The 26,456-nt window shown below is 42.6% G+C and overlaps 1 protein-coding gene across 7 annotated transcripts; it reads right to left on the bottom strand.

The window, feature by feature from the left end:
• Nucleotides 1–20,754: 20,754 nt before the first annotated feature.
• On the bottom strand, nucleotides 20,755–26,146 carry CITED1 (Cbp/p300 interacting transactivator with Glu/Asp rich carboxy-terminal domain 1). Of its 7 annotated transcripts, none has more exons than XM_043459897.1 (4): nucleotides 25,834–25,922; nucleotides 25,469–25,487; nucleotides 21,917–22,041; nucleotides 20,755–21,358 (listed from the first exon to the last, which is right to left on the bottom strand). In XM_043459897.1, the coding sequence occupies exons 3-4, from the start codon at nucleotides 21,974–21,976 to the stop codon at nucleotides 20,831–20,833; spliced, it is 588 nt and encodes a 195-aa protein (XP_043315832.1). In that variant the 5' UTR covers nucleotides 21,977–22,041; nucleotides 25,469–25,487; nucleotides 25,834–25,922; the 3' UTR covers nucleotides 20,755–20,830. The 7 variants fall into 7 exon arrangements, with proteins under 7 accessions (XP_043315832.1, XP_043315833.1, XP_043315829.1 ...); XM_043459898.1 differs by having other exon boundaries at nucleotides 25,828–25,921; XM_043459894.1 differs by lacking the exons at nucleotides 25,469–25,487; nucleotides 25,834–25,922 and adding an exon at nucleotides 26,000–26,146.
• Nucleotides 26,147–26,456: the final 310 nt, after the last annotated feature.

Below are 26,456 nucleotides of genomic sequence, written 5' to 3'. Positions count from 1 at the left end.
AGAATCCTCCTGCAATGCGGGAGACCTGGGTTCAATCCCTGGGTTGGGAAGATCCCCTGGAGAAGGGAAAGGCTACCTGCTCCAGTATTCTGGCCTGGAGTGTTCCATGGACTGTCCATGGGGTTGCAAAGAGTTGGACACGACTGAGTGACTTTCATTTCGCTATATGTGATACAGATCTAAATCTGATACAATATAAAATAATGATACAAATGAACTTATTTACAAAACTGAAAGAGACTCACAGACATGGAAAAGAAACTTACGGTTACCAGAGGAGAAAAGGGCAGGGGGAGGGATAAATTAGGAGTTTCAGATTAATAGATACAAACTCCTATATATAAAATAGATGAACAAGGAGGTCCTACTGTATAGCACAGGGAACTATATTCAAAATCTTGTAATAACCTGTAATGTAAAATAATATGAAAAAAATCTCCATACTGTCTTCCATTCCCACCAACAGTGCAAGAGGAGTCCCTTTTCTCCACATCCTCTCTAACACTATCATTTGTAGATTTTTTGATGATGGCCATTCTGACTGATGTGAGGTGATATCTCATTGTAGTTTTGATTTGCATTTCTCTAATAGTGAATGATGTTGAGCATCTTTTCATGTGTTTTTTAGCCTTCTGTATGTCTTCTTTGAAGAAATGTCTGTTTAGATCTTGATCAGATTATTTGTTTTTCTGGTATTGAGTTGTATGAGCTGCTTGTATATTTTAAAAATGAATCCTTTGTCAGTTGTTTCATTTGCTATTATTTTCCCCATTCTATCTTTGCACCTTCTTTATAGTTTCCCTTGCTGTGCAGAAGCTTTTAAGTTTAATTAGGTTCCAACTGTTTATTTTTGTTTTTATTTCCATTACTCTAGGAGGTGGGTCATATAGTATCTTGCTATGATTTATGGAGAGAGTAGCATGGAAACATACACATTACCATATGTAAAATAGATACCCAGTGGGAATTTGCTATATGACACAGGAAACTCAAACCAGGGCTCTGTGACAACCTAGAGGGGTGGGATGTGGTGGGAGGGGGGAGGGAGGTTCAAGAGGGAGGGGATGTATGCATATCTATGGTTGATTTATGTTGATGTATGGCAGAAACCAACACAATATTGCAAAGCAATTATCCTTCAATTAAAGACAAATACATTTTTTAAAAGTATATATATATATATATAATAACTGAATCACTTTACTGTACACCAGAAACTAACATAATATTGTAAATCAACTATACTTGAATAATTTTTTTAAAAAGTACATTCACCATGTGCACTTATCACCACTCTTCATTTTCAGAACCTTTTCATCTTAAACAGTAGCTCCCCTTTACCCCTTGGCTCCAGCTCCTGGTAACCTCTATTCTACTTTCTTTCTCTAAGTGAATTTGTCAATTCTAGCCATCTTATATAAGTGGAATCATACAATATTTGTCCTTTCGTATCTGGCTTATTTCACTTTGCATGATGTTTTCAAAGTTCACCCATACTGTATTAATAGCATGTTTCAGAGTTTCACTACTTTAAAAATCTGAGTAATATTCCATTGTTTGTATACCCTGCAGTTTGTTTATCCATTCTCTGTTGATGGACACAAGTCATTTCCACCTTTTGGATATTATGAATACTGCTGCAATGAATATTGATGTACAAGTATCTGAGCTGCGTTTTTCATTTCTTTTGGGTCTGTACCTAGAAGTGCAATTGCTGGATCATATGGTGATTCTATGTTTAAGTTTTTGAGGACCTGCCAAATTATTTTCCATAATGGCATTTACACTCCCATCAGCAGTGCACAAGCATTCCGAATTTCCCCATATATATCTTCACCAATGCTTGTTATTTTTCCATTAAAAAAAATAGCCACCCTAATGGATGAGAAATTGTACCTCACTGTGATTTTGCTTTTCATTTCTGTAATGATTAGTGATATTCAGCATCTTTTCATGTGCTTATTAGCCATTAGTATGCCTTCCTTTGAGAAATATCTATTCAAGTCCTTTGCCTATTTTTGAATTGGGTTTTTTGGTTTTTTTTAAAATGTTGAGTTTTAGGAGTTCTTATATATTCTGTGTACTAATTCCTTGTCAGGAACATGATTTGTGAATATTTTCTCCAATTCTGTGGGTTGTTTTCACTGTTTTGAGTTCTTTGATGCACAAATGTTTTGATCTGATGAAATGTAATTTATCAGGGCTTCCCTCGTAGCTCAGTCGGAAAAGAATCTATGTGCCTGTAATGTAGGCGACCTGGGTTCACTTCCTGGGTTGGGAAGATCCCCTGGAGAAGGAACTGGCAACTCACTCCAGTATTCTTGCCTGGAGAATCCCATGGGCAGAGGAGCCTGGCAGGCTACAGTTTATGGGATCACAAGAATCGGACATGACTGAGCGACTAAGCACACAATTTATCTACTTTTTTTCTTTTATTGCCTATGAAGGTCAGTCTTTTTAATTTTAGCCATTCTAATAGATATGTAGTTATATATCACTGTGGCTTTATTATGCATTTCCCTGAAAGCTAATGATGCTCAATAGCTTTTCATGTGTTTTTTTGCCATCCATATACCTTCTTTGGTGAAATATCTGTTCCAATGATTTGCCCATTTAAAAAAAGAAATGGGCTGTTTTTTCTTATTAAGAGTCCTTTATATATTCTGGATGCAAATCCTTTATGATATATGTGATTTGAAAATATCTTTTACAATCTATTGTTTGTCTTTCATATTTTAATATTGTCTTTCAAAAAGCAGGAGTATTTAATTATGATGAAATCTGATTTATCATTTTTTCTTTTATGGACTGTGCTTTTGGTATTGTATCTAAAAAGTCTTTGTCTAACTTTGGATCACACAGATTTTCTCCTATGATTTCTTCTAGAAATTTAATAGTTTTAGGTTTTATATTTAGGTCAATGATCCATTTTGTGTTAACTTTTTAATATGAAACAAGATATGGATAGAGGTTATTTTTATGCTTATGGATAGCCAATGCTCCAGAACCATTTGTTGAAAAAATAATTCCCTTTGGTCACTTTTTGCTACTTCCTTATTAAACTTTAAAACAATTTTTTGTAATCACACAAGTCACAGATGAATATATTCTCCATATAAAATACAGAATCATTTTTGATGACACATATCCAATCAGACATCCCCCAACATTCACCACTAACAACATCAATTTGAAGTGTATCCTTCCAGGTTTATATATATATAAAACATATTTTGTTTGGATAGGATCATCCTGTAGGTATCATTCTGAATTTAGCTTTTTGGTACATAACAACTCTTCTCATAGGTCTTTCCATAGCTGAACATAGCAATTTACTTCATTTTTTCAGCTGTTTCAGATGATTCCCTAGTACCACTATACCTTCCTTTGTTTCTCAATTGCCTTATATGGAGATGAGTATTTAGGTAGTTTCCATTTTTTTCTAACTGCTACAAACAGTACTGTAGATGAACGTCTGTAAACCTGATTTGGTGTACATGTGTTTCCCTAGGTAAATATTGAGAAGGGGAATTTATGCGACAAATGCATATATAACACTTGTTGTTACTATTCAGTCGCTAAGTTGTGTCTGACCTCAGGAACTGCAGCATGCTAGGCTTCCATGTCCTTCCTTCACTATCTCCCAGAGTTTGCTCAAATTCATGTCAACTGAGTCACTGATATTATCTAACCATCTCACCCTCTGCTGCCCTCTTCTTTTGCCTCCAATCTTTCCAAGAATCAGGGTCTTTTCCAATGAGTCAGCTCTTTGCATCAGGTGGCCAAAGTGTTGGCGCTTCAGCTTCAGTATCTGTCCTTCCAATGAATATTCAGGGTTGATATTCTTTAGGATTGACATATAACACTTTCTATGTGCTCAATTCTGTTCTAAATGCTTTACGTATATGAATTCAGTTAATCCTCACAACAAGACCATATTTTATCCTTATTTTACAGATTAGGAAACCAAAACACAGAGAGGTTAAGAAACTTACCAAAGGTCACACAGCTGGTCAACAGCAGGGCCAGGATTTGAACTCAGATATTTTGGTTTCAGAGTTCAGTTTGCTGGGTCATAGGGCATGAGTATTTTTAATTTCAAAAGATCTGCCAAGTTGGCCTTCAAAGAGGCTGTGTGAATTGCCCATCAGCAGTGTAAGAGAGTATTCATTTCCCTTCACTCTTGCTAACACTTAAACCTTTAAAAATAGCATTTTTACTGATTGTTAATAGCAATATATAATAATAATTAGTATTTTTGAACATGAACTATTTCTAGCACTGTGCTAAGCACTGCATATGCTTCTTATTCTTTTACCTCTATGTTCTAGTATTGTACTAAACATTCTATATGCTTTCTCTTTTTTCACCTCACTTTGCTTTACTTTTTCTGATAGTATTAATACCATCTTTGCTGATATGTATTTATTAGTATTTGCTGATATGTATTTGTATACATATATTGTATACATATGTATCAGTATATGCTGATATGTATTTATTTATTGCCTCTCTTCTCCCCACTAGAGTGTCACCTCTATGAGAGCAAAAATTTTTGTCTCTCTTGTTCACTGCTATCCTCAACACTTGGAACTAAGCATTTGTTGACTGACTGAATAAATAAATGAAAACCGTTTTATGAATGTGGAAATCAAGGCTCAAAGAAATTAAGCAACTCACCCAAATATTTGGTAGTTCACTGTGGAGCTGGATTTAGAAGCCAATCTAATTCCAGGGTTTGTCTATGCTCTTGTTTAGCCTCCCGTGATCTGTTTTCCATTGCTATAATTCTGTTATTTCATGGATGTTACATACGTGGAATCATGTAGTATGTGTCCTTTAAAGATTTGCTGTATTTCATTCAGCATAATTTCCTTGATGTTTATCCAAGTTGCTCATTACTTTGTTTTTTGTTTTTTTTTTTGCTAAATAGCATTCCATGGTATGGATGTGCCACAGTTTGTTCAACCCAAGGAAGTGTATCCAAGTGGTTCTTGTTTGGGGCTTTTAGGAATAAAACTGCTACGAACATTTGTGTACAGGTTTTTGTGTGAAAATAAGTTTTCATATTTCTGACACAAATGCTCAAGACTGCAAATGCTGGGTTGTATGGTAAGTACAACTTGTATAGTAAGTTTACTTTGATTAAAACTGCCATATTCTATGCCACAGTGGTTGTACCAGTTAACATTCCCACTAGCAATGTGTGAGTGGTCCGGTTTCTCTGTGTCTTTCTCAGCATCTGGGATTGTCACTACTTTTTAAAATTTTAGCCATTATGACAGGTGTGTAATAATATTTCACTGTAGTTTTAATTGACATTTCCCTAATAGCTGAACATCTTTTCATGTGCTTATTTGCCATCTGTTTATCCTCTTCAGTGAAATGTCCATGCATGTCTTTTGCCCATTTTCTAACTGGATTCTTTTTTTATTGTCACATTTGGAGGATTCTTTATACATGCTAGTTTTCAGAGTGCTTCATGTAGTCTAAATACTAGTTCTTTGTCAGATAGGTGGTTTAGAGTTATTTTCTCCCAGTCTATAGCTTGTCTTTTCATCCTCTTCACAACACAGGCTTTCACAGAACAAAAGTTTTTCTTTTTGCCAAGGTTGAAGTGATCAATATTTCCTTATATGGATTGTGCTTTAGATGTCAAGTAAGAATTCTTCATCTAACCTTGGGCTTTGAAGATTTTCTTCTATGTTTTTTTTTTTCCTTTTTTTTCTAAAAAAATATTTATTTATTTGGTTGCACTGGGTCTTAGTTGCAGCATATGGAATATTTGATCTTCACTGTGGCCTGTGAACTCTTAGTTATGACGTGTAGGATCTACTTCCCTGACCAGGGATCAAACCTGGGCCTCATGAGTTGGGAGTGCAGTCTTAGCCACGGGACCACCAGGAAAGTCCCTGTGTTTTTTTTTCTTCTAAAAGTTCTACAGTTTGTTTTACAATCTAATCAATTTTCAATTTGAGTTAATTTTTGGATATGATGTTCAGTTGCTCCAGTGGCATTCTTTGAAAAAGCTATCCCTTCTCTTTCAACTGCTTAGCACCTTTGTCAAAAAATCATTTGGTCATATTCCTGTGAGTCTATTTCTGGATTCTCTGTTCTGTTCCACTGACCTATCTGTTTGTCTCTCTTTCCACCAGTATCACAATCTTTTAATTACTGTAGTGATATAGTAAGCCTTAACATTGATTGAAGTGATTCTTTTCACTTTATTATTTTCTATTTATTAATTATTATTGTTGTTATTTAGAAGCACCTCCCAAATCCTGGCTCCCTGACTAAGGATGTAACCCAGGTCCTTGCTAGTGAAAGTGTGGAATCCCAACCAATGGACTGCCAGGGAATTCCCTACTTTATTCTTCTTTAACAAAATTGTTTTAGCCACTCTGGTTCCTTTGCCTTTCTCTGCACATTTTAAAATAAGTATGATTATGTAAAAAAAAAAATCTTGCTGATATTTTGATACAAATTGCATGAAATTTATAAATCAATTTAGGTCTTCCTTGATTTCTTTCATTAATATATTGTAATTTCAGTATGTTACCTAGAGCCAGACATTTTGGAGTGTGAAGTCAAGTGGGCCTTAGGAAGCATCACTATGAACAAAGCTAGTGGAGGTGATGGAATTCCAGCTGAACTATTTCAAATCCTAAAAGATAATGCTATTAAAGTGCTACACTCACTATGCCAGCAAATTTGGAAAACTCAGCAGTGGCCACAGGACTGGAAAAGGTCAGTTTTCATTCCAATCCCAAAGAAGGACAGTGCCGTGGGAGGGGGGTTCAGGATGGGGACCACGTGTAAATCCATGGCTGATTCATGTCAATGTATGGCAAAAACCACTACAATATTGTAAAGTAATTAGCCTCCAAATAATAAAAATAAATGAAAAAAAGGACAGTGCCAAAAAATGTTCAAAATACTGCCTAAATACACTCATTTCACGTACTAGCAAGGTCATGCTGAAAATCCTGCAACCTAGGCTTCTATAGTACGTGAACTGAGAATTCCAAGATATTCAAGCTGAATTTTAAAAAGGCAGAGGAACGAGAGATCAAATTGCCAACATCCATTGGATCATAGATAAAGCAAAAGAATTTCGGAAAAAACATCTACTTCTGCTTCATTGACTATACTAAAGCCTTTGACTATGTGGAGCACAACAAACTGGAAAATTCTTAAAGAGATAGGAATAGCAGATCACCTTACCTGCCTCCTGAAAAACCTGTATGCAGGTCAAGAAGTAACAGAATCGGACATGGAACAACAGAGTGGTTCCAAACTGGGAGAGGAGTATGTCAAGGTTGTATACTATTACGCTGATTATTTAACTTATATGCAGAGTAAGTAAGTAAGTGTTAGTCATTTAGTCATGCCTGACTCTTTGTGACCCCATGGACTGCAGCCCACCAGGCTCCTCTGTCCATGAGATTTTCCAGGCAAAGATGTTGGAGTGGGTTGCCATTTCCTTCTCCAAGGGATCTTCCCAACCCAGGGATCGAACCCGGGTCTCCTGCACTGCAGGCAGATTTTTTACCGACTGAGCTACAAGGGAAGCCCTACATCATGCGAAATGCTGGGCTGGATGAAGCACAAGCTGAAGCACAAGATTCAGTACAGTTCAGTCACTCAGTCATGTCCGATTCTTTGTGACCCCATGGACTGTAGCATGCCAGCCTTCCCTGTCCATCACCAACTTCTCGGAGCTTGCTCAAACTCATGTCCATCGAGTCGATGATGCCATCCAACCATCTCATCCTGTGTTGTCCCCTTCTCCTCTTGCCTTTAATCTTTTCCAGCATCAGGGTTTTTTGAAATGAATCAGTTCTTTGCATCAGGTGGCCAAAGTATTGGAGCTTCAGCTTTAGCATCAGTGCTTCCAGTGAATTATTCAGGACTGATTTCCTTTAGGATTGATTGGTTTGATCTCCTTGCAATCCAAGGGACTATCAAAACTCTTCTCCAATACCACAGTTCAAAAGCATCAATTCTTTGGCACTCAACTTTCTTTATGGTCTAACTCTCACATCCATATATGACTACTGGAAAAGCCATAACTTTAACTAGTTGGACCTTTGTCAGCAAAGTGACGTCTCTGCTTTTTAATATGCTGTCTAAGTTGGTCATAGCTTTTCTTCCAAGGAGCAAACATCTTTTATTTCATGACTGCAATCACCATCTGCAGTGATTTTGGAGCCCAAGAAAATAAAGTCTGTCACGGTTTCCATTGTTTCCCCATCTATTTGCCATGAAGTGATGGGACCGAATGCCATGATCTTTGTTTCTTGAATGTTGAGTTTTAAACCAGCTTTTTTACTCTCCTCTTTCACTTTCATCAAGAGGCTCTTTAGTTCTTCTTTGCTTTCTGCCGTAAGTGTGGTGTCATCTGCATATCTGAGGTTATTGATATTTCTCCCGGCAATCTTGATGATTCCAGCTTGTGCTTCATGAAGCCTGGCATTTTGCATGATGGACTCTGCATATAAGTTAAATAAGCAAGGTGACAATATACAGCCTTGATGTACTTCTTTACCAGTTAGGAACCAGTCCACTGTTCCTTGTCCAGTTCTAACTGTTGCTTCTTGACCTGCATACAGACTTCTCAGAAGGCAGGTCAGGTGGTCTGGTATTCCCATCTCTTGAAGAATTTTCCACAGTATTTTGTGATCCACACAGTCAAAGGCTTTAGTGTAGTCAATGAAGCAAAAGTAAATGTTTTCCTGAAATTCTCTTGCTTTTTCTATGATCCAACGGATGTTGGTAATTTGATCTCTGGTTCCTCTGCCTTTTCCAAATCCAGCTTGAACATTTGGAAGTTCACGATTCACGTATTACTGAAGCCTAGCTTGGAGATTTTTGAGCATTACTTTGCTAGTGTGTGAGATGAGTGCAATTTTGCAGTAGTTTGAACATTCTTTGGCATTGCCTTTCTTTGGGATTGGAATGAAAACTGACCTTTTCCAGTCCTGTGGCCACTGCTGAGTTTTCCAAATTTGCTGACATAGTGAGTGCAGCACTTTAACAGCACCATCTTTTAGGATTTGAAATAACTCAACTGGAATTCCATCACCTCCTCTAGTTTTGTTCGTAGTGATGCTTACAAGGCCCACTTGACTTTGCACTCCAGGATGTCTGACTCTAGGTGAGTGATCACACCATCGTGGTTATTTGGATCATGAAGATCTTTTTTGTATAGTTCTTCTGTGTATTCTTGCCATGTCTTCTTAATTACTTCTGCTTCTGTTAGGTCCAGTCCATATCCTTTCTGTGTTTATTGTGCCCATCTTTGCATGAAATGTTTTCTTGGTGTCTCTAATTTTCTTGAAGAAATCTCTAGATTGCTAGGAAAAATATCAATAGCCTCAGATATGCAGAGACACCAACCTTACCGTAGAAAGCAAAGAGCAACTAAAGAGCCTCTTTTTTTTTGTTTGTTTGTTTTTCCCCTTTATTTATTTATTTTTTCAGTGGGTTTTGTCATACATTGATATGAATCAGCCATAGATTTACACATATTCCCCATCCCGATCCCCCCTCCCACCTCCCTCTCTACCCGATTTCAGCAGATGAATGGATAAGGAAGCTGTGGTACATATACACCATGGAATATTACTCGGCTGTTAAAAAGAATTCATTTGAACCAGTTCTAATGAGATGGATGAAACTGGAGCCCATTATACAGAGTGAAGTAAGCCAGAAAGATAAAGAACATTACAGCATACTAACACATATATATGGAATTTAGAAAGATGGTAAAGACAACCCTATATGCAAAACAGAAAAAGAGACACAGAAGTACAGAACAGACTTTTGAACTCTGTGGGAGAAGGTGAGGGTGGGATGTTTCGAAAGAACAGCATGTATATTATCTATGGCAAAACAGATCACCAGCCCAGGTTGGATGCATGAGACAAGAGCTTGGGGCTGGTGCACTGGGAAGACCTAAAGAGCCTCTTGATGAAGGTGAAAGAGGAGAGTGAAAAAGCCGGCTTAAAACTCAACATTCAAAAAAACATCCAGTCCCATCACTTGATGGCAAATAGATGGGGAAACAATGGAAACAGTGGCAGACATTATTTTCTTGGGCTCTAAAATCATTGCAGATGGTGACTGCAGCCATGAAATTAAAAGGCGCTTGCTCTTTGGAAGAAAAGCTATGAGAAACCGAGGGAGCATTTTAAACAGCAGAGACATTGCTTTGCCAACAAAGGTCCATCTAGTCAAAGCTATTGTTTTTCCAGCAATCATGTATGGATGTGAGAGTTGGACTATAAAGAAAGCTGAGCACCGAAGAATTGATGCTTTTGAACTGTTGTGTTGGAGTCCCTTGGACTGCAAGGAGTTCAAATTAGTGAACCTAAAGGAAATCAACTCTGAATATTCATTGGAAGGACTGATGCTGAAGCTAAAGCTCCAATACTTTGGTCACCTGATGTGAAGAGCTGACTCATTAGAAAAGACCCTGATGCTGGGAAAGATTGAAGGCAGGAGAAGGGGACGACAGAGGATGAGATGGTTGGATGGCATCACGGACTCAAAGAATGTGAGTTTCAGCAAGTTCTGGGAGATGGTGAAGGAGAGGGAAGCCTGGCATGCTGCAGTCCATTATGTTGCAAAGAGCTGTACATGACTGAGTGACTGAACAACAGTAACAACTTTTCAGCATAAAGATTCTGTCCAGGTTTCGTACATAAGTAGATGTATATTTAGTGATTGTAAATGATACTATCAAGTCCTAAATTTCAGCTGGCATGTGTTTATTGTTTGTATGTAAAAATGTATTTGCCTTTTGTGTGTTGATAGTGTATCTTTTGGAGAAGGAAATGGCAACCAACTCCAGTGTTCTTGCCTGGAGAATCCCAGGGATGGGGGAGCCTGGTGGGCTGCTGTCTATGGGGTCGCACAGAGTCGGACACGACTGAAGTGACTTAGCAGCAGCAGCAGCAGTGTATCTTTTAAACTTGTTGAGCTCACTTATTAGTTCTAGGAGTTTTTTCTGTAAATTGCTTGGGATTTTCTACATAGCTAGTCATGTCACTTGCGAATAGGGAAAGATTTTTTCTTCCTTCCTTTTTTTTTTTCTTTCTTTTCTTTTTTCTATCTGTATGCTTTTTATTTATTTTTTCTTATCTGCATTTGACTTCCAGTGCTATGTTGAATAAAAACAATGAGTGTGTATTCTTGTCTTGTTCCCTATCTTAGAGAGAAAGCATTTAGTTTTTCTACATTAAGTGTAAGGCTAGGTGTACGGTTGTTTTTTTTTTTAATGCTGTTTATGAGTTAGAGAAAATTCCCTTCTATTCCCAGTGTTCTGAAAGTTTAGTTTCTGCTTTTAAATAATGACTTGGTGTTGGATTTTTCAGTTACTGTTTTGCATTAACTGATATGGTCATATATTTTTTCTTCTTTAGTTTGCTGATATGGTAAATTACATTGATTGAGTTTTGAATGATGAATCAACCTTACCTATCTAGAATAAGTTTCACTTGGTCATGGCATATTATATTTATATATTATTAAATTGAATTTGTTAAATTTTTGTTTAAAATTTTAAGTTCAGGAGAGATATTGGTCTGCAGTTTTCTTCTTGTGTGTGTTGTCCTTGTCTGGTTTTGGGGATCAAGGTAATACTTAAGAGGTATTTCCTCTTATTTTCTGGAGGACATTGTATAAAATTGGTATTAACGTTTCTTGGAATATTTAATAAACTTGTCCAGTGGAAAAAATCTTGGCCTAGAGATTTATTTTCTAGGAGCTCTTTAATTAATCACATGCAATTGCATTAGTGGTTATAGGACTATTAAGATTATCTATTTTATCTTGGTTGAGTTTTGGTAGCTTTAGGTTTTGAAGAATTAGTCCTTTTCTTCTACATTGAATTCATGAGCATGAAGTTGTTCATAGTATTCCCTTACTATCCCTTTAATAGCTTCAGAGATTAATAATTTATGTTTTCTCTCTTTTCATTGATGTCAGTCTTACTAGAAGTTTGTCAGTTTTATTGATTTTTTTCCCCTGAAGAACTAGCTTTTTGTTTCATTGATTTTCTCTATTGTTTTTGTTTTCAGTTTCACTGATTTCTGTTCTTATCTTTATTATTTCCTTTTTATTTTGCTTAGTTTGGGTTTATTTTGTTCTAACTTTTCTTGGTTCTTGAGGTAGGAATTTAGCACATTGGTTTGAAACCTTTTCTCTTTTTCTAATGGAGGCATTTAGTGTTATAAGTTTCCCTCTTGACTTTAGCTATGCTCCACAAATTTTGATATATTATATTCTCATTTTTATTCAGCTCAGTAAGTTTTTTTTTAAAGTTTTCCTTCAAGACTTCCTTTTTGATCCATAGATTATTTAGAAGTATGTTGTTTAGTTTCTATGTATTTGGCGATTTTCCTATTATCTTTATCATATTTTCTAGATTGATTTTATTACAGCCAGAGAACATACTCTGTATTATTTCAGTTCTTTCACATTTAATAAGTTTTGTTTTATGATCCGGTTATGGCCTATCTTGGTCAATACTCCATGAGTATTTGAAAATAATATATATTCCTCTGTTGTTGGGTGAAGAGTTCTATAAATGTCAGTTAGATCCTCTTGGTCAGTAGTGTAGTCAAGTTCTATATCTTTGCTGAACTCGTCTAGTTGTTCTGTCAGTTGCTGAGTGTGTTAAATTCTACAACTCTTGTTTCAGATCTGTCTCTTGCCTTGTAGAGCTCTTAGTTTTTGCTTTAGGTATTTTGAAGCTTTGTTGTCAGTGCATACACGTGTAGGATTGTTATGTCTTCTTGGTGGATTAATCCTTTTAACATTATGTAGAGTCTCTCTTTGTCCCTAGTAATTTTCTTTGCCCTGAAGTCTACTTTATATGATATTAGTATAGCCCCTTCTGCTTTCAAAAAATTATATTGGAAATTCCCTGGTCCAGTGGTCCAGTGGTTAGGACTCCATGCTCTCACTGCTGAGGACGTTCAATCTCTGGTTGGGCAGCTAAGATCTCACAAGATGGGTGGCCAAAAATAATTAATAATAATTAACATTTGCATCATGTATCTTTTTTTTTATCCTTTTACTTTCAACCTACTTATGTTGCTTTGTCTCTTGTAGACAGTGTATAGTTGGGTTGTGGGGTTGTGTGGTTTTTTTTTTTCCACTCTACTTATCTGTTTCTTTTAATTGGTATAGTTAGTCTACTTACATTTAAATGATTATTGATATGTCAAGGCTTAAGTCAGATGTTTGTTTTCTGTTTCTCACTCTTTTGTTTATTCAAGTAACTTATTTGTTAATTTGAAGTTTAGCTGACTTATAATATCTTTTGTTTTTCCTTGCATCCCTGTGAGTTACTTGAACATATTTTACAGTTCCATCTGAATTTACTTATAATGATTCTGAATATATATATTGCTTTGTATAGTTTTCTTAGTACTTGCTCTAAATAGTGTCATAAACACATATAACTTATCATGCTGCTGCTGCTGCTGCTAAGGCGCTTCAGTTGTGTCCGACTCTGTGCGACCCCAAAGACAGCAGCCCACCAGGCTCCCCCATCCCTGGGATTCTCCAGGCAAGAACACTGGAGTGGTAACTTATCATAGCTTACTGGTATTTAAGTGAGTTCAGCTTGACTAAGTTCTCTTGATCTGTCTTCAAGGTCACTAATTCTATCCTCTATTTCTTTCTACTCCATTATTGAGTCTATCCAGTGAGTCTTTTTCCTTCAGTTATTTTTCTTTCATTCTATAATTTCCACTTAATTCTTTTTTAATAACTTGTATTTCTTTGTTGAGACTTTCAATTTTTATTTATTTCAAATAAATTTGTAATTACTCATTGAAACTTTTCTATGACAGCTTCTTTAAAACCTTGTCAGGTAATTCCAACATCTCATTCATCTTGGTATTGTTGTCACTTGATTGTCTTTTCTCATTAAAATTGTGGTTTTCCTGACTCTTGCCAGGAAATGAGTGATTTTCTATTGTATCCTGGAAATTTTGGTTATGTTAGGAGACCCCTGATCCCATTTCAATCTTTTATTTTAGTAGGAAGTTACCCTATTTAGGTTTAGTATGTATGTTCTGGTCTACTTCTGTGGGTTGTAGTTCCAGTGACAGTTTAGTTTTACACACCCTTTCAATGCTGTTTTTGTCTGCTTCATTCTTCTGTTGTCCATGGGGCTCATTCTCCATCCTTTTGCTGGTGCTGTCTGCAACAATTCATTTTTGCTGGGTGATCTTCCGGGGGAAGAGGAAGTTGCTGAAGTCACTGTATCTGGGTCTCCTTTTGCCACTGTGGAGGGTAGGAAGTGTAAGGTAGGAAGATTTAGGGATGCTGCTACCAAAGGCAAAGCAGGCTTCCTGTTGGCTTTTCGGTTCTGGAGTGGGGACTGAGACAGCCCAGAACTTTGCTGCTGCAAGCAGGTCAGACCATCCACTGGAGCTCTGGTTGTGGAGCAGAGTTAGGTCCTCCCACTAGGTCTTTGTTGGGCTTCTCATTTCCCATTTTGTGTGTGTGTGTGTGTGTGTATAGCTGTTGGCTTGGGGTTGCCAGCCTCTTTGGCACCTAGTTAGGGGTCTATGAAAGATTAAAAAGAAAACAGGAAACTCACTATGTCATTCCTCAAGTCCTGAAGTTCCTAGCCTGCTTTCCTGCTTCAAAAGTCCTTTCATCATTGACTGTAGAATAGTTTCTAGGGTCTGTAGTTCTGTTTGAAGAAGAGGAACACAGAAAGGTAAGACTGCATCATCTTGCTCTGGAACCAGAAGTCCCCTAGTGTAGCTTTAAAATACATTTCTTTTAGTATGAGTGGATTTGAACATCTTTTGGTAAGTTTTAAAGTCATTTTAATTTTTTCCCATATTTCATGGTGATATTATTTGCTATTATTTGCTCATTTTTATGTTGAATTGGTGGTTTTTGATGCTTTGATTTGTAAGAGTTTTCATTTTCATTATGAGTTGCAGATATTTTCTCAGGTTTATTGTTTACCTTTTGATTTACCTTTTAATGTTTCTTTTTTTTTTTTTTTTTTTTTTTTTTTTTTTTACAATGTAGGGTTTTGTGTCATTCTTGGAAAAGTCTCTTCATATCAAATTTTCTTTTTAAATCCCTTCATATTTTCATCTAGTATTTTTATGGTTTCATTTTTTAGTTTTAAATCTTTGGTCTATCTGGAATTCATTGTGGTGTTAAGTATGAGATAGTGTATCCAGTTGTCCCAAATAATTTATTGACTGTTTTCTCATTTTCTCTCTACTTTGAAACACTAACTTAAAAATTGTGGTAAGAAACACAGAAAGATTGACCATCTTAACCCTCCCCCTTTTTTGGCTGCACCATGCAACTTGTGGGATATACTTCCCTTAGCTCCCAGGACTGAATCTTGGTCCACAGCAGCGAAAATGCTAAGTCTAGACCACCAGGGAATTTCCATCTTAACCATTTTTAAGTGTGCAGATCAGTAGTGTTATTACAATGTTGTGCAACATATTTCTAGAACATTTTTTATCTTAATGAAAGTGAAGCTCTATACTCATTGAACAACAACTCCCCATTGAAATGCTACTTTTCATCATAGACTAATTTCCTGTCTGTTACTTTTTTGTTTGGATCATTATAACAGCTTTCTAGCATCATCATAATTTCAATCTGTCATGTACCTTTCATTTTCCTCATGCATGCTTTGACCACAACACTCCTTTATTCAAAACCTTCAGAAGCCTCTTGGATACTGCAGTTGAAATTAAGTTCCCCATTTGCAGCAACATGGATGGACCTAGAATTTACTATACTAAGTGAAGTAAGTCAAAAAGATAAAGACAAATATCATATGGTATCACTTATATGTGAAATCTGAAAAAAAATGATGCAAATGAACTTATTTACAAAACAGAAACAGACCCACAGACTGTTGAAAACAAACATGATTAACAAAGGGGAAAGAGGGGCAGGAATAAATTCAGTTCAGTTCAATTCAGTTGCTCAGTCATGTCCGACTCTTTGGGACCCCATGAATCGCAGCACGCCAGGCCTCCCTGTCCATCACCAACCTCGGAGTTTACTCAAACTCATGCCCATCGAGTCGGTGATGCCATCCAGCCATCTCATCCTCTCCTCCCCTTCTCCTCCTGACCCCAATCCCTCCAAGCATCAAAGTCTTTTCCAATGAGTAAACTCTTCGCATGAGGTGGCCAAAGTATTGGAGTTTCAGCTTCAGCATCAGTCCTTCCAATGAACACCCAGGACTGATCTCCTTTAGGATGGACTGGTTGGATCTCCTTGCAGTCCAAGGGAGTCTCAAGAGTCTTCTCCAGCACCACAGTTCAAAAGCATCAATTTTTCAGCGCTCAGCTTTCTTCACAGTCCAACTCTCACATCTATACATGACCACTGGAAAAGCCATAGCCTTGACCAGATGGACCTTTGTTGGCAAAGTAATGTCTCTGCTTTTTAATATGCTATCTAGGTTTGTCATAACTTTCCTTCCAAGGAGTAAGCGTCTTTTAATTTCATGGCTGCAGTCACCATCTACAGTGATTTTGGAGCCCCAAAAAATAAAGTCTGACACTGTTTCCACTGTCTCCCCATCTATTTCCCACGAGGTGATGGGACCAGATGCCATAAATTAGGAGTTTTGGATTAACATATACACACTACTATGTGTAAAATTGATAACCAACAAAAACCTACAATATGGCACAGAAATTCTACTCAGTATCTTGTAATAACCTTATAGAGGAAAAGAATCTGAAATATATATTACTGAATTACTTTGCTGTACAACTGAAATTAACAGATTATGTCAATTATATTTCAATAAAAATTTTAAAAAAGAAATTAAGTCTCTCATTATACTCTTTCATAGCACCTATACCTTTTCTTGTGTCACTTCTCATAATTCATGGTTTTAATGATCTGCAAAATTATTTGACTGTTGTTGATCTCCTTGCTAAACTTCAAGCAAGGGCAATGAGTTCATTGCCTATTCCCCAATGTTTTGTGTGTGTCTGGTACACAGTAGGTGCTCAGTCCATGTTTGTAGAATGACATTTCCCTCACCTGTGGAATAGTAGAAATGACTACAAGGTCTGATTCCAACTTACCTTCTCTCAGTCCTCTGCCCTTCAAGGAAGTCAAGCTGATGAACTTTACTGAAAAGGCCATGGGCTTCCTAACATTTGGTTCTGGTTTACACCATGTTCTGATTTTATCTTTTAATTTGAGCTCTAATTGTCCCTTGAGAAATCTGTATGCAGGTTAAAAAGCAACAGTTAGAACTGGACATGGAACAACAGACTGGTTCCAAATTGGGAAAGGAGTACATCAAAGCTGTATATTGTCACTCTGTTTATTTAACTTATTTGCAGAGTCCATCATGAGAAATGCAGGACTGGATGAAGCACAAGCTGGAAACAAGATTGCTGGGAGAAATAGCAATAGCCTCTGATATGTAGATGACACCACACTTCTGGCAGAAAGCAAAGAAGAACTAAAGAGCCTCTTGATGAAAGTGAAAGAGGAGAGTGAAAAAGTTGGCTTAAAACTCAGCATTCAGAAAACTAAGATCATGGCATCTGGTCCCATCAGTTCATAGCAAATAGATGGGGAAACAATGAAAACAGTGACAGACTTTATTTTTGGGGTCTCCAAAGTCATTGCAGATGGTGACTACAGCCATGAAATTAAAAGACGATTGCTCCTTGGAAGAAAAGTTATGGCCAACCTAGACAACATATTAAAAGGCAGAGACATTACTTTGCCAACAAAGGTTCATCTACTCAAAGCTATGGTTTTTCCAGTAGTCATATATGGATGTGAAAGTTGGACTATAAAGAAAGCTGAGTGCTGAAGAATTGATGCTTTTGAACTGTGGTGTTGGAGAAGACTTTTGAGAGTCCCTTGGACAGCAAGGAGATCCAACCAGTCCATCCTAAAGGAAATCAGTCCTGAATATTCATTGGGAAGGACTGATGCTGAAGCTCCAATACTTTGGTCACCTGATGCAAAGAACTGACTCATTGGAAAAGACCCTGATGCTGGGAAAGATTGAAGGTGGAAGGAGAAGGGGACAACAGAGGATGAGATGGTTGGATGGCATCACCAACTCAATGGACATGAGTTTGAGTAAGCTCTGGGAGTTGGTGATGGACAGGGAAGCCTGGTGTGCTGTAGTCCATGGGGTTGCAAAGAGTCGGACATGACTGAGCAACTGAACTGAACTGAACGAATTGTTCCTTGTGCCTGGAGGCCATGCCCTCCCCTTACTCCCCTACCAGAATTGATGCCTTATGGAAATACAGTTCACCCTTTGAGGCCATGCCCGCCTCTGCCACTGGACTGTAAGTTCATTGAGAATAGGAACAGAATCGCCCTTATTTGTCCCCAGGGAGCAGCTCAGCTCCTGGACTCTAGGAGGCACTCTTGCTTACACATCCCCATCTGCTCCCAGGCTACAAGCTCCTTGTGGGTAGGCAATATTGCTTTACCTGTGTGCATCTGGGAGCCTCGTTTTCTAGCCCCCAGGGCATGGCCCAGGGTGAGACCTTGTGTTGGCTCTGGAATCTCCTGGAGAGAGAGATGAATGTGCCTGGTCTTGTTGTGAGAGGCCTAAACATGAAATGGCAGGGCAGGGGCAGTCTTCCCTGCCCTCCCCCGACTGTACTCTTTAATGTCCCCTCCCCCACCCGCATGGACAGAGGAGCCTGGTGGGATATGGTCCATAGGGTTGCAAAGAGTTGGACATGACTGAAGCAACTTAGTGCACACACACACACATTCCATCATGCCCCTTCTCCAGCAATAAACAATTACCACCCCACACCCTCATCCTGCCCCCTACCCTGACTCCTAGGACCCCATGTTTCCCTGTTCACAGCCTTAAATGAATCCAGCCATCCACCTTCAGCAGGATCATTCTAAAAATCAAAGTTGGTTAAGTCTTTGCTTTCTTACAAATTTCCAGAGAGACTCAACAAACCACAGGGATGGTGGTACCAAGGGGAAAGTTACACTCCCAGCTTGGCCTAGAAGGTCCTTTGAGCCCTGCCTGCTCACACACCTGCTCTGGCCCTGTGACCCTGCTTGCTGAACTCTTGTTTTGTAGCATGTGCAGCTACATAACTGCACATAAGTGCATGTTTCATAAACATGCACTTACATAACAGCTTTTCCCCTCACTCATTTTTTTCTTGGTTGACTCTGGCCTTGTTTTTAAACCCAAGTGTTTCTGTGGGTAAAGTCTCTGTGTAAAGACATAGAGCAAGGCCATCGAAGATACACCACAAACAGATAAGCAGTTGCTACCTCTGTGGAGGGCAAGAGGCAAACAGGATTGAGGGAGAGAGCTGGTCAAAGGGTATTTTGGCCTTATCTATAGAGTTTCTACTTTTCACAAAGAGATTGGATCATGTATTTATTACTTGTGAGATATAAAAACAAACAAATGAACTAGTTCAATACTAGGAAGCCTTCCCCAGACTTCCCAGGCAGATGAAGCTGTTTCCTGTTCTGGGATCGAATAGGACGCTCCCCTGTGTTATAGGAAATACTGTTTTATGTAATTTGTTGATGCCTTTCTCCATCTAGATGGGGGACCCCTTCAAAGGTACTAACTTTAACTTATGCTCCTAGTGCTTAGCAGAGTGCCTGACCCAGAGCAGATGCTCAGGGAATGCTGAATCCAATGCCTTGCTTCTCTTGGTGGGCTCCTTCGAAAGCACTTGCTAAGGGATGGGCCCCATGCTAGTCCTAAAAAGCTGATTAGTTTTCACAGTGTCCATGGAAGAATGTCTCCGGGAGGCTGAAATGTGGGTAGAGGAGTCTCTAGATTCTTGTATTGTGTCAATAAGAGGACAGGGCTGGATTGCACACCAGCGCCACAGCCCGCCCTCCCCTCCCCCACAGCTCAAGGCTGGGATTCAGTTCAATGCTCCAGTTTTGTCACTTGGAATTCTTCTAAAGCCACTGCCTCCTCAGCAGTTAACCTAAGGGCAACAGATATATCCTCAAAGGTTGACCTTATTGAGCCCAGCCCTGATCTGTGTCTCTAAGATGGTGAAGCCAGCCCACAGAAACAAGCTGTCCCCATACAGTGTGGGCCAGGGAGGCGAGAATTAGGGAACATTTAGACCTGCTCAGAGTGTCCCAGGCATGGAAGTGGGAGTTGTGCAACTGTCTGAGGGACTTCAAGTCATCTAGAATCTCAGTTTAATGGTCTGTAGCTTTTGCAATTTTCAAGAGAAATCTGAGCTCCCAGGTCATATGCTCCTTCTTGGGTCATACCTACTGCCTTGGGCAAAAAGGCAAAGGAGTGACCTTAATGCATCAACTGGATGGGGGTTAGAGAGTGAGTGGGGTGGCTCTTGAGTTGGTGAAGCATGTGCCATGTGGCTAGGGCAACCTTTTAGACTTGGATGTACAAGGTGAGGAGGCTGTAGAAGTGTCTGGATCAGTCTTTTTTCCAAGAATGATCCCAACCAGCCCCTGTCATCAACCTTGAAAAGGACAGTGTTCCTGTGGCCTTGGGGCACTGAGACTAGGTACTTGGGCTCCTGAAGTAGGAATTCAGTGAGTAGCATCCCCCACCACACCCCCAGCCTCCCAGTCTTTCCCTTTCCTCCCATCCACCCACCCTCCCAGCTATCCACTGACAACCTCATCATGGGTCTCATAATTGTTAAAAGAACATTGGACCGTGCCACACCCATTTAGACCTCAATGAAGAACACCTCCAGTAGGCCCGTCTCTTTGTAAGTAACTTTTATTTTTATTTACAACAGAATTGGTGGCTTTATTCCTCCATCTTTAGGAACAATTGGCATCAGCTGCCAGATGGAAAGTCTGCCGTGAAGTCAAACTCATTCTGCCCCAGCCACAGCTCCGGAAGCTCATTGGCCCGGTCCAGTCCCAGTTCCACCACCAGTGACATCAGCACCTCTTCATCCACAGGGTCTGAATCGATGATGGCAGGGCTCTGGGCACCAGCAGAAGGAGAGAGTGATCCCGCCCCTCCCGCCTGAGCCCCGAAGCCCCAGTTTGGCAGGGGCTCTGCCTCTCCGGGTTGGCCCGGAGTGGCAGCGGCCATCCCGTGGTACTGGCTATTTAGTTTCTGCAGCTGCATACTGGCCAGCAGGTGAGGGGCGGGGTGCAGGTTGAAGGGTGGGGGTTTAGTGGGAGGGGTAGCAGTAGGAGAACTTATTGGAGATGGAGATCCCGAGGAACTAGTGGGAGCCCCACTGGCCTTGGTTCCATTCGAGGCTACCCCAGGGTAGTGCAGGATGGCCACCGCTTTGCGATCTTTCACCCCCAGGTTAGAGTAGGCCAGAGAGTTCATCTCTGGGTTGGCATTCTAGAAGACAGAGAAAGGCACAGTATAGTACCCCTGCTCTACATTTTGTTCTTCACCATTCATCAGGCCTCAAAAGTGTTTCATCGGGGGGGAGGTAGCAAGCAGGCCCCCTAGAAAGGTAGGCTCCTTTCCTAGTTCAAGTTGGGCTCAAGTATTCTTTTGCCACTCTGGCTCCAAGCACTGTGTTCAGGTCTAAGTCTTCATGCTGGACACCCACCATCCTAAAGGAGTTCACTGCTTTCATCTCCTCTCAACTCTACTTTCAGCTCACCATTCTACAAAAGGGGTCTCATTTTTCCCTTCTTCTCAGTCTGGCTTTAATCCATTGAGACAATGGAGTGATTCTGCTTCTCTCTCTGCCATCTTTCAATACCCCTAGTGGGCTCCAAGTGACCATATTTTGGAAGAAGCCATTTTCATTCTCCCCCGAGAAAGCTCTGCTGTCTCCAGTCTACTAAAGGACACCAGACACCACAGCCAGGAGGGCCTACCACGTGGCCCCAGACCACATCAACTTTCCCACTCCAGTGCCTCCATCTGTAAAATGGCAAAAGTTACCTCCTTCACAGGTGAGGTGCCACCCTTGACATCAAGTGCAGGCCTCGACATAGTTGGCATTTCAGAGTCTTGGCAGAAGTTGGATAAATTGGTGGGAGGTGATGCTGCCAACTGGAGCTGTTGTGCTGTATGTGAAGGAGAAGTGGTAATAAGGGCAAAGGCTTTATTGACCAAGAAAGTACTAGCAAAGCCTGAAGCTGGGCCATTCCACATAGCTACAAGGCAAGGATGGTGATGGGTTAGAGCTAAGACCAGAGACTACCTGAGCAGAGGATCTCTGCTGGAACTTTTGCCTGAGGTGGGATAGGTGCTTGATTTGGCCAGGTGCTGCCCGGACAGCCAGTTACCCACATCGCCAAGAGAGGACACACTTGACTGTTTCCCCATGCAAGTGATGTCAGTGCCACCAGTGCAGGGGGCACTCTTTCTGATTCCAAGGACAACAATGTCCCTGAGTATTAGCACACTGTCTCAACTGGCCACTGGCACTCAGGCCAGAGAGCTGTGATCTCCATTGGAACTGGGAGAAAGTGCGAAGAAGTCAGGGTGAGGACGACTAAAAAGCTGGCGGCTACCACCCAGAGAAAGAATAGGTCCCCAAAGCAAATATCATGAGGTCCAAAGTTCTGCCTTAGGCATGGTTTTGTGTGAGAGAACCGGGCTGATCACAGTAGTCTGGGGGTTCTGAAGCAGCCAGAGAGCAGCTAGGGATGTCTCAAGTTCCTCCACACTGCAAGTCCCCTCCAAGACAGCCCTGGTGGCACTTGGCTTTCCCAGGACACCTGCTCTGAGCCCAGCCACACTCATTTGTAGTGGCAGGTGGATATAATTCTTCCCAGAGGAAACTGAAGCACAGAGGTTCCATGGATTTCCCATCAGGTGGCAGTGGCTCTGGGAGTAGGATCTAGCACTCCTGTGCCCACATGCCTCATGTGACCACTGGCCAAGATATCATACCTAGAATGATTCAAATGGCTTCCGAAGAAATTATCCCCTAGGTCAAATGCCAAAGGAATAAGATAAGGGGATGAGGGAAAGGAATCTCCCCAAACCAGAAAATATTTTTTAAAAAAATCTCTAAAAACTCTTAAGTTATTTTCCAAGAAGCTTTTTTTAAAAGCCCCATATATTCTAGCCTTCATGATGAATTAGAGATGTAAAATTTTACATTTATAAATACCTCTTGGCCCAAAGAATCTTCAGGATCTTAAAGAGTCTCTAATCTTTCCAACAAGGCTAGAGTTCTCTGTGACACTTCCCTCCCCTTGGTGGTCATTAAGAATCTGCTCAGACACTTTTAGAAAGTGGCCACTTACTACCTCTCTCATCTTTGCACCACTTATTGGTAGGGGAGGGAGGCAAGAAAAATAGAAAAAGGAAGAAGGGGGAGAAACATGAGAAAACAATCAGTTGCTGGGCCCATCACCACTGCTTGATTGGAGACCTGTTTCTTCTGTGAGGCAACCCGAAAATATTTCAAGCCAGTGACCACAAGACAAGGAATCTAATTCATGTCGTCTTCAAGAGCCTTGCACCTTCAGTATCAAGCAATTTTCATGTCCTAAGAAAAATGTCTAGGTCGGGGGTGGCTGTCCGTCTTTTCTTGTTTCTATCCAGCTTTTCTTCTTTCTTTATGCTACCCGTTACCTGAACCATACATAAGGCGGGGGGGGGGGGGGAAACACAGCAGCAAAAACAAAAGGAAACAGAAAGGGGGGTGGGGGGAGAAAGAAGAAAAACAGAGAGAGAGAACGAGAAAAAAAAGTATGTTCCTGGGGAAGACCATTTTACCACGTCTCCCCCTTCAGGCTGTTGCACTCCCTTAGGCAGGACGCTGTTTCCATTCAGATCTGTCGCCTCCCATCGCCGCCTTCCCCTCCACCAGCCCTGACCCTCGAGACCTGGGTCTATGCTCGGTAGGTGCTCAGTAAGTATTGTTGAATCCGTTTGAAGAGGCAACCGCATTTCGATCGGAATCCTTACCCTTGCTTCCCCGGCTTTCTGTCTCCCCTCAGCCACCCAGCCCATTCGAAGACAAAACTTGGCAGCGAGGAGACGTCCCAGCTCACTCTCCAAGCCGCGAGCTGACCACTGCGAAACGGCTGCGAGAGGCGGCTGGGCAACCCAGAGCAACAAGTGCCTCCTCGCCCGCCGGTGCCTCGCTGGCCCGGCCACCAATTCCCGGTCCCGCTGCCCGCTCTTCGTCACAGAGTTTCCCGTGGGCCAGAAGCCCCCTCCCGCCTAGATGGGGATGGGAAAGGGAGAGGAAGAAGAGATAGGGCGAGAGGCAGGTAGAGGGGGCCGCGTCTTTGACCTGTTGGGGGACCAAAAGTTAAAATGGCACCAACCGGATGGCTCCATCTCGATTGCTATTTTCTCACTCAGGAGAAATTTAAAAATCCAAACTACTGCGACTTGATTTGGATGCGATCTAACCAGGCTAGTCAATTTCACCACCTGAAAACTAAAGGCCCGTTGTTTGCGGACAGCTTGGCCGCCCTCCTCGCCACATCCCAGGTGGAGCCGCGGGAGCTGAGGGCGGCCGGGAGCATCCCTGCACTGTGGGGCGCGAGCACCCCGGCCACCAGGGCCCCGAGCGTCAGTTCCCCCGAGTGCCGTATCAGGAACGGATAGTGGAGACTGGATAGACTGGCGGGGTCTCGGCCTCGGTGGTGAGTTAGGGGCCCCGCAGTGCTGCCGCGCGCGGGGATGCACTCCGGCGGTGCGGGCTGCCGCCGCTCCCGCGCCTCCCCAACACTTGAGCGCCGGCTGAGCACCCGACGCGGCCGCGGGCTGAGCCTACCCCCGAGCCAAGTCGCCTGTGGTCAGTGCTATCACTCAGCTACGAGAAGAGTGAGAGAGGTTCGGTAACTTGCCCAAGGTCACAGCGCTAGAAAGTGGCGAGCCGGGATTCGCAGCCAGATCTGTCTTCCTCCAAGTCCTGAGCTCGCTGAGGCTGGGACTCCGTGAGCGGCCCAGCCCAGCCACTGGCATTTATAGGCAGAGGGGTGTGTGCGTGTGGGGGCGTGTGCGTGTGGGGGCGTGTGAGTGTGGGGGCGTGAGTGTGGGGGAGAGCATAGGTCGACTGGGCAGAAAAGGCAAGTTGCCCGAATTTGCTAACTTCCATCCCCCAATTCCGCTGAACTCGGCCCGAAAAGCCCCTCTCGCCTTCAGCCCCTGAAGGAAACCTGAGCTTTGTGCAGCCCTAGAGCCGGAGCGTCCAGATGCGGTCCGGGCGATTAGCAAAGTCGGTGGAAGCCAAGCTGGAGAAAGCGCGGGCGCGGGGAGAAAAGGTGCTGCTGTCTCCCGGGGAGAAGCGGGCGCTCGGCCCGGCTGGCCGGCAGACGGGCGCGCTGGTGAGCGAACCGGCACGCTGGCTGGAGGGCGGGCGGGTGGCGGCCGCTCCGCTCCCAGCAGAGCAGCTTCCAAACAGAAAATAAGTCCCCCAGAGCCCCACTGCCAGCCCGGCCCCCGCTCACTCCCCGCGCCCCCTCAGCTGGAGTCCCCGGCCCCGCCGCCCAGCCCAGCGCCCTGCCGGGCGGCCCGGCTTACCTCCGCGAAGCCGCCTGCCCTGGAGAGAGGGAAGCGCGGAGCCCGGTGAGCCGCGGGCGCAGCGGCGGAGCCCCCGGCCCCTAGCACGCACGCCGCCACCGCCGCCGCGAGCCGGTCGCGCTCAGTGCCACCCGACCCCGGGGCGCCTGGGAAAAGCCCGCACCGCCGCGCCGCGCCGCGCCGCCGCCGCACCGCACCGTGCCGCGCCAAGCAGCCCCAGCCAGCGCCCGTGCCCGCCCGCCTGCCCGCCCGCAGCTTCGGCGCCTGACTCCGGGGCGGTGGCGGCCACCGCGCTCCCTTCCCGGCGCGAGGGAACCGGCTCTCAAGCCCCCATTGCTGCCCGGAGAGCCCTGACGCACACGCACACGGCAGCAGGCTGGCCTCGGCTAGGAATCCCAGGAAGGACAGACCCTTTCCCCCCCTTTTCTCTCTCCCCCCAATTTCCACGTCTTTATAACCGGCTCAGGGCATTATTAGCACATGTCCTGGCTCGTGGGCGAGTTGGTGGCAAAATCTGAACTGGATACTCACCCAAGGGCCAGAGCGGGTGCTGCGCCTTCTTCAGCCCTTTTATCCCCCTCGCCAGAAACTATCCCTCGCCGGCTGTCTGTGGGCGGGCAGCCGGGCGGAGCGAGCCTCCTCTCGGCAGCTCAGCGGTGCCCCTTCTGCAGCTATGCCGCTGGGACCATTTTATAGCGGCGGCTGGCGTGTGTGGCCCTTTAAAGGCGCTCGAGCTGGTGCAGTCACAGCGGATCGTGTGAAAGCGAAGGGCCGGCTGGGGAACGGAGTCCGAGCGGCCCCGTGGGTCCGCCGGCGCCGGGGACCGGTCACGGCTCCCGGGGTGCAGCTGGCGGGCCCAGGCGTGGTCGCCCCGAGCCCCGAGCCCCCGGCCGACGCCTGCGTTTCTAAAGCAGGAAGGGGCCCGGGCCCCGGGCACAATCTCTCCCCACCGCCCTGCATGGACTTGCCCAATAAATTCCACTTAGTA

The sequence above is a fragment of the Cervus canadensis genome, chromosome X (genome assembly GCF_019320065.1).
Source record: "Cervus canadensis isolate Bull #8, Minnesota chromosome X, ASM1932006v1, whole genome shotgun sequence".
NCBI classification, from domain to species: domain Eukaryota; kingdom Metazoa; phylum Chordata; class Mammalia; order Artiodactyla; family Cervidae; genus Cervus; species Cervus canadensis.
The sequence above is the reverse complement of the archived record's forward strand: the minus strand, read 5'-3'. Positions and strand labels throughout refer to the sequence as shown.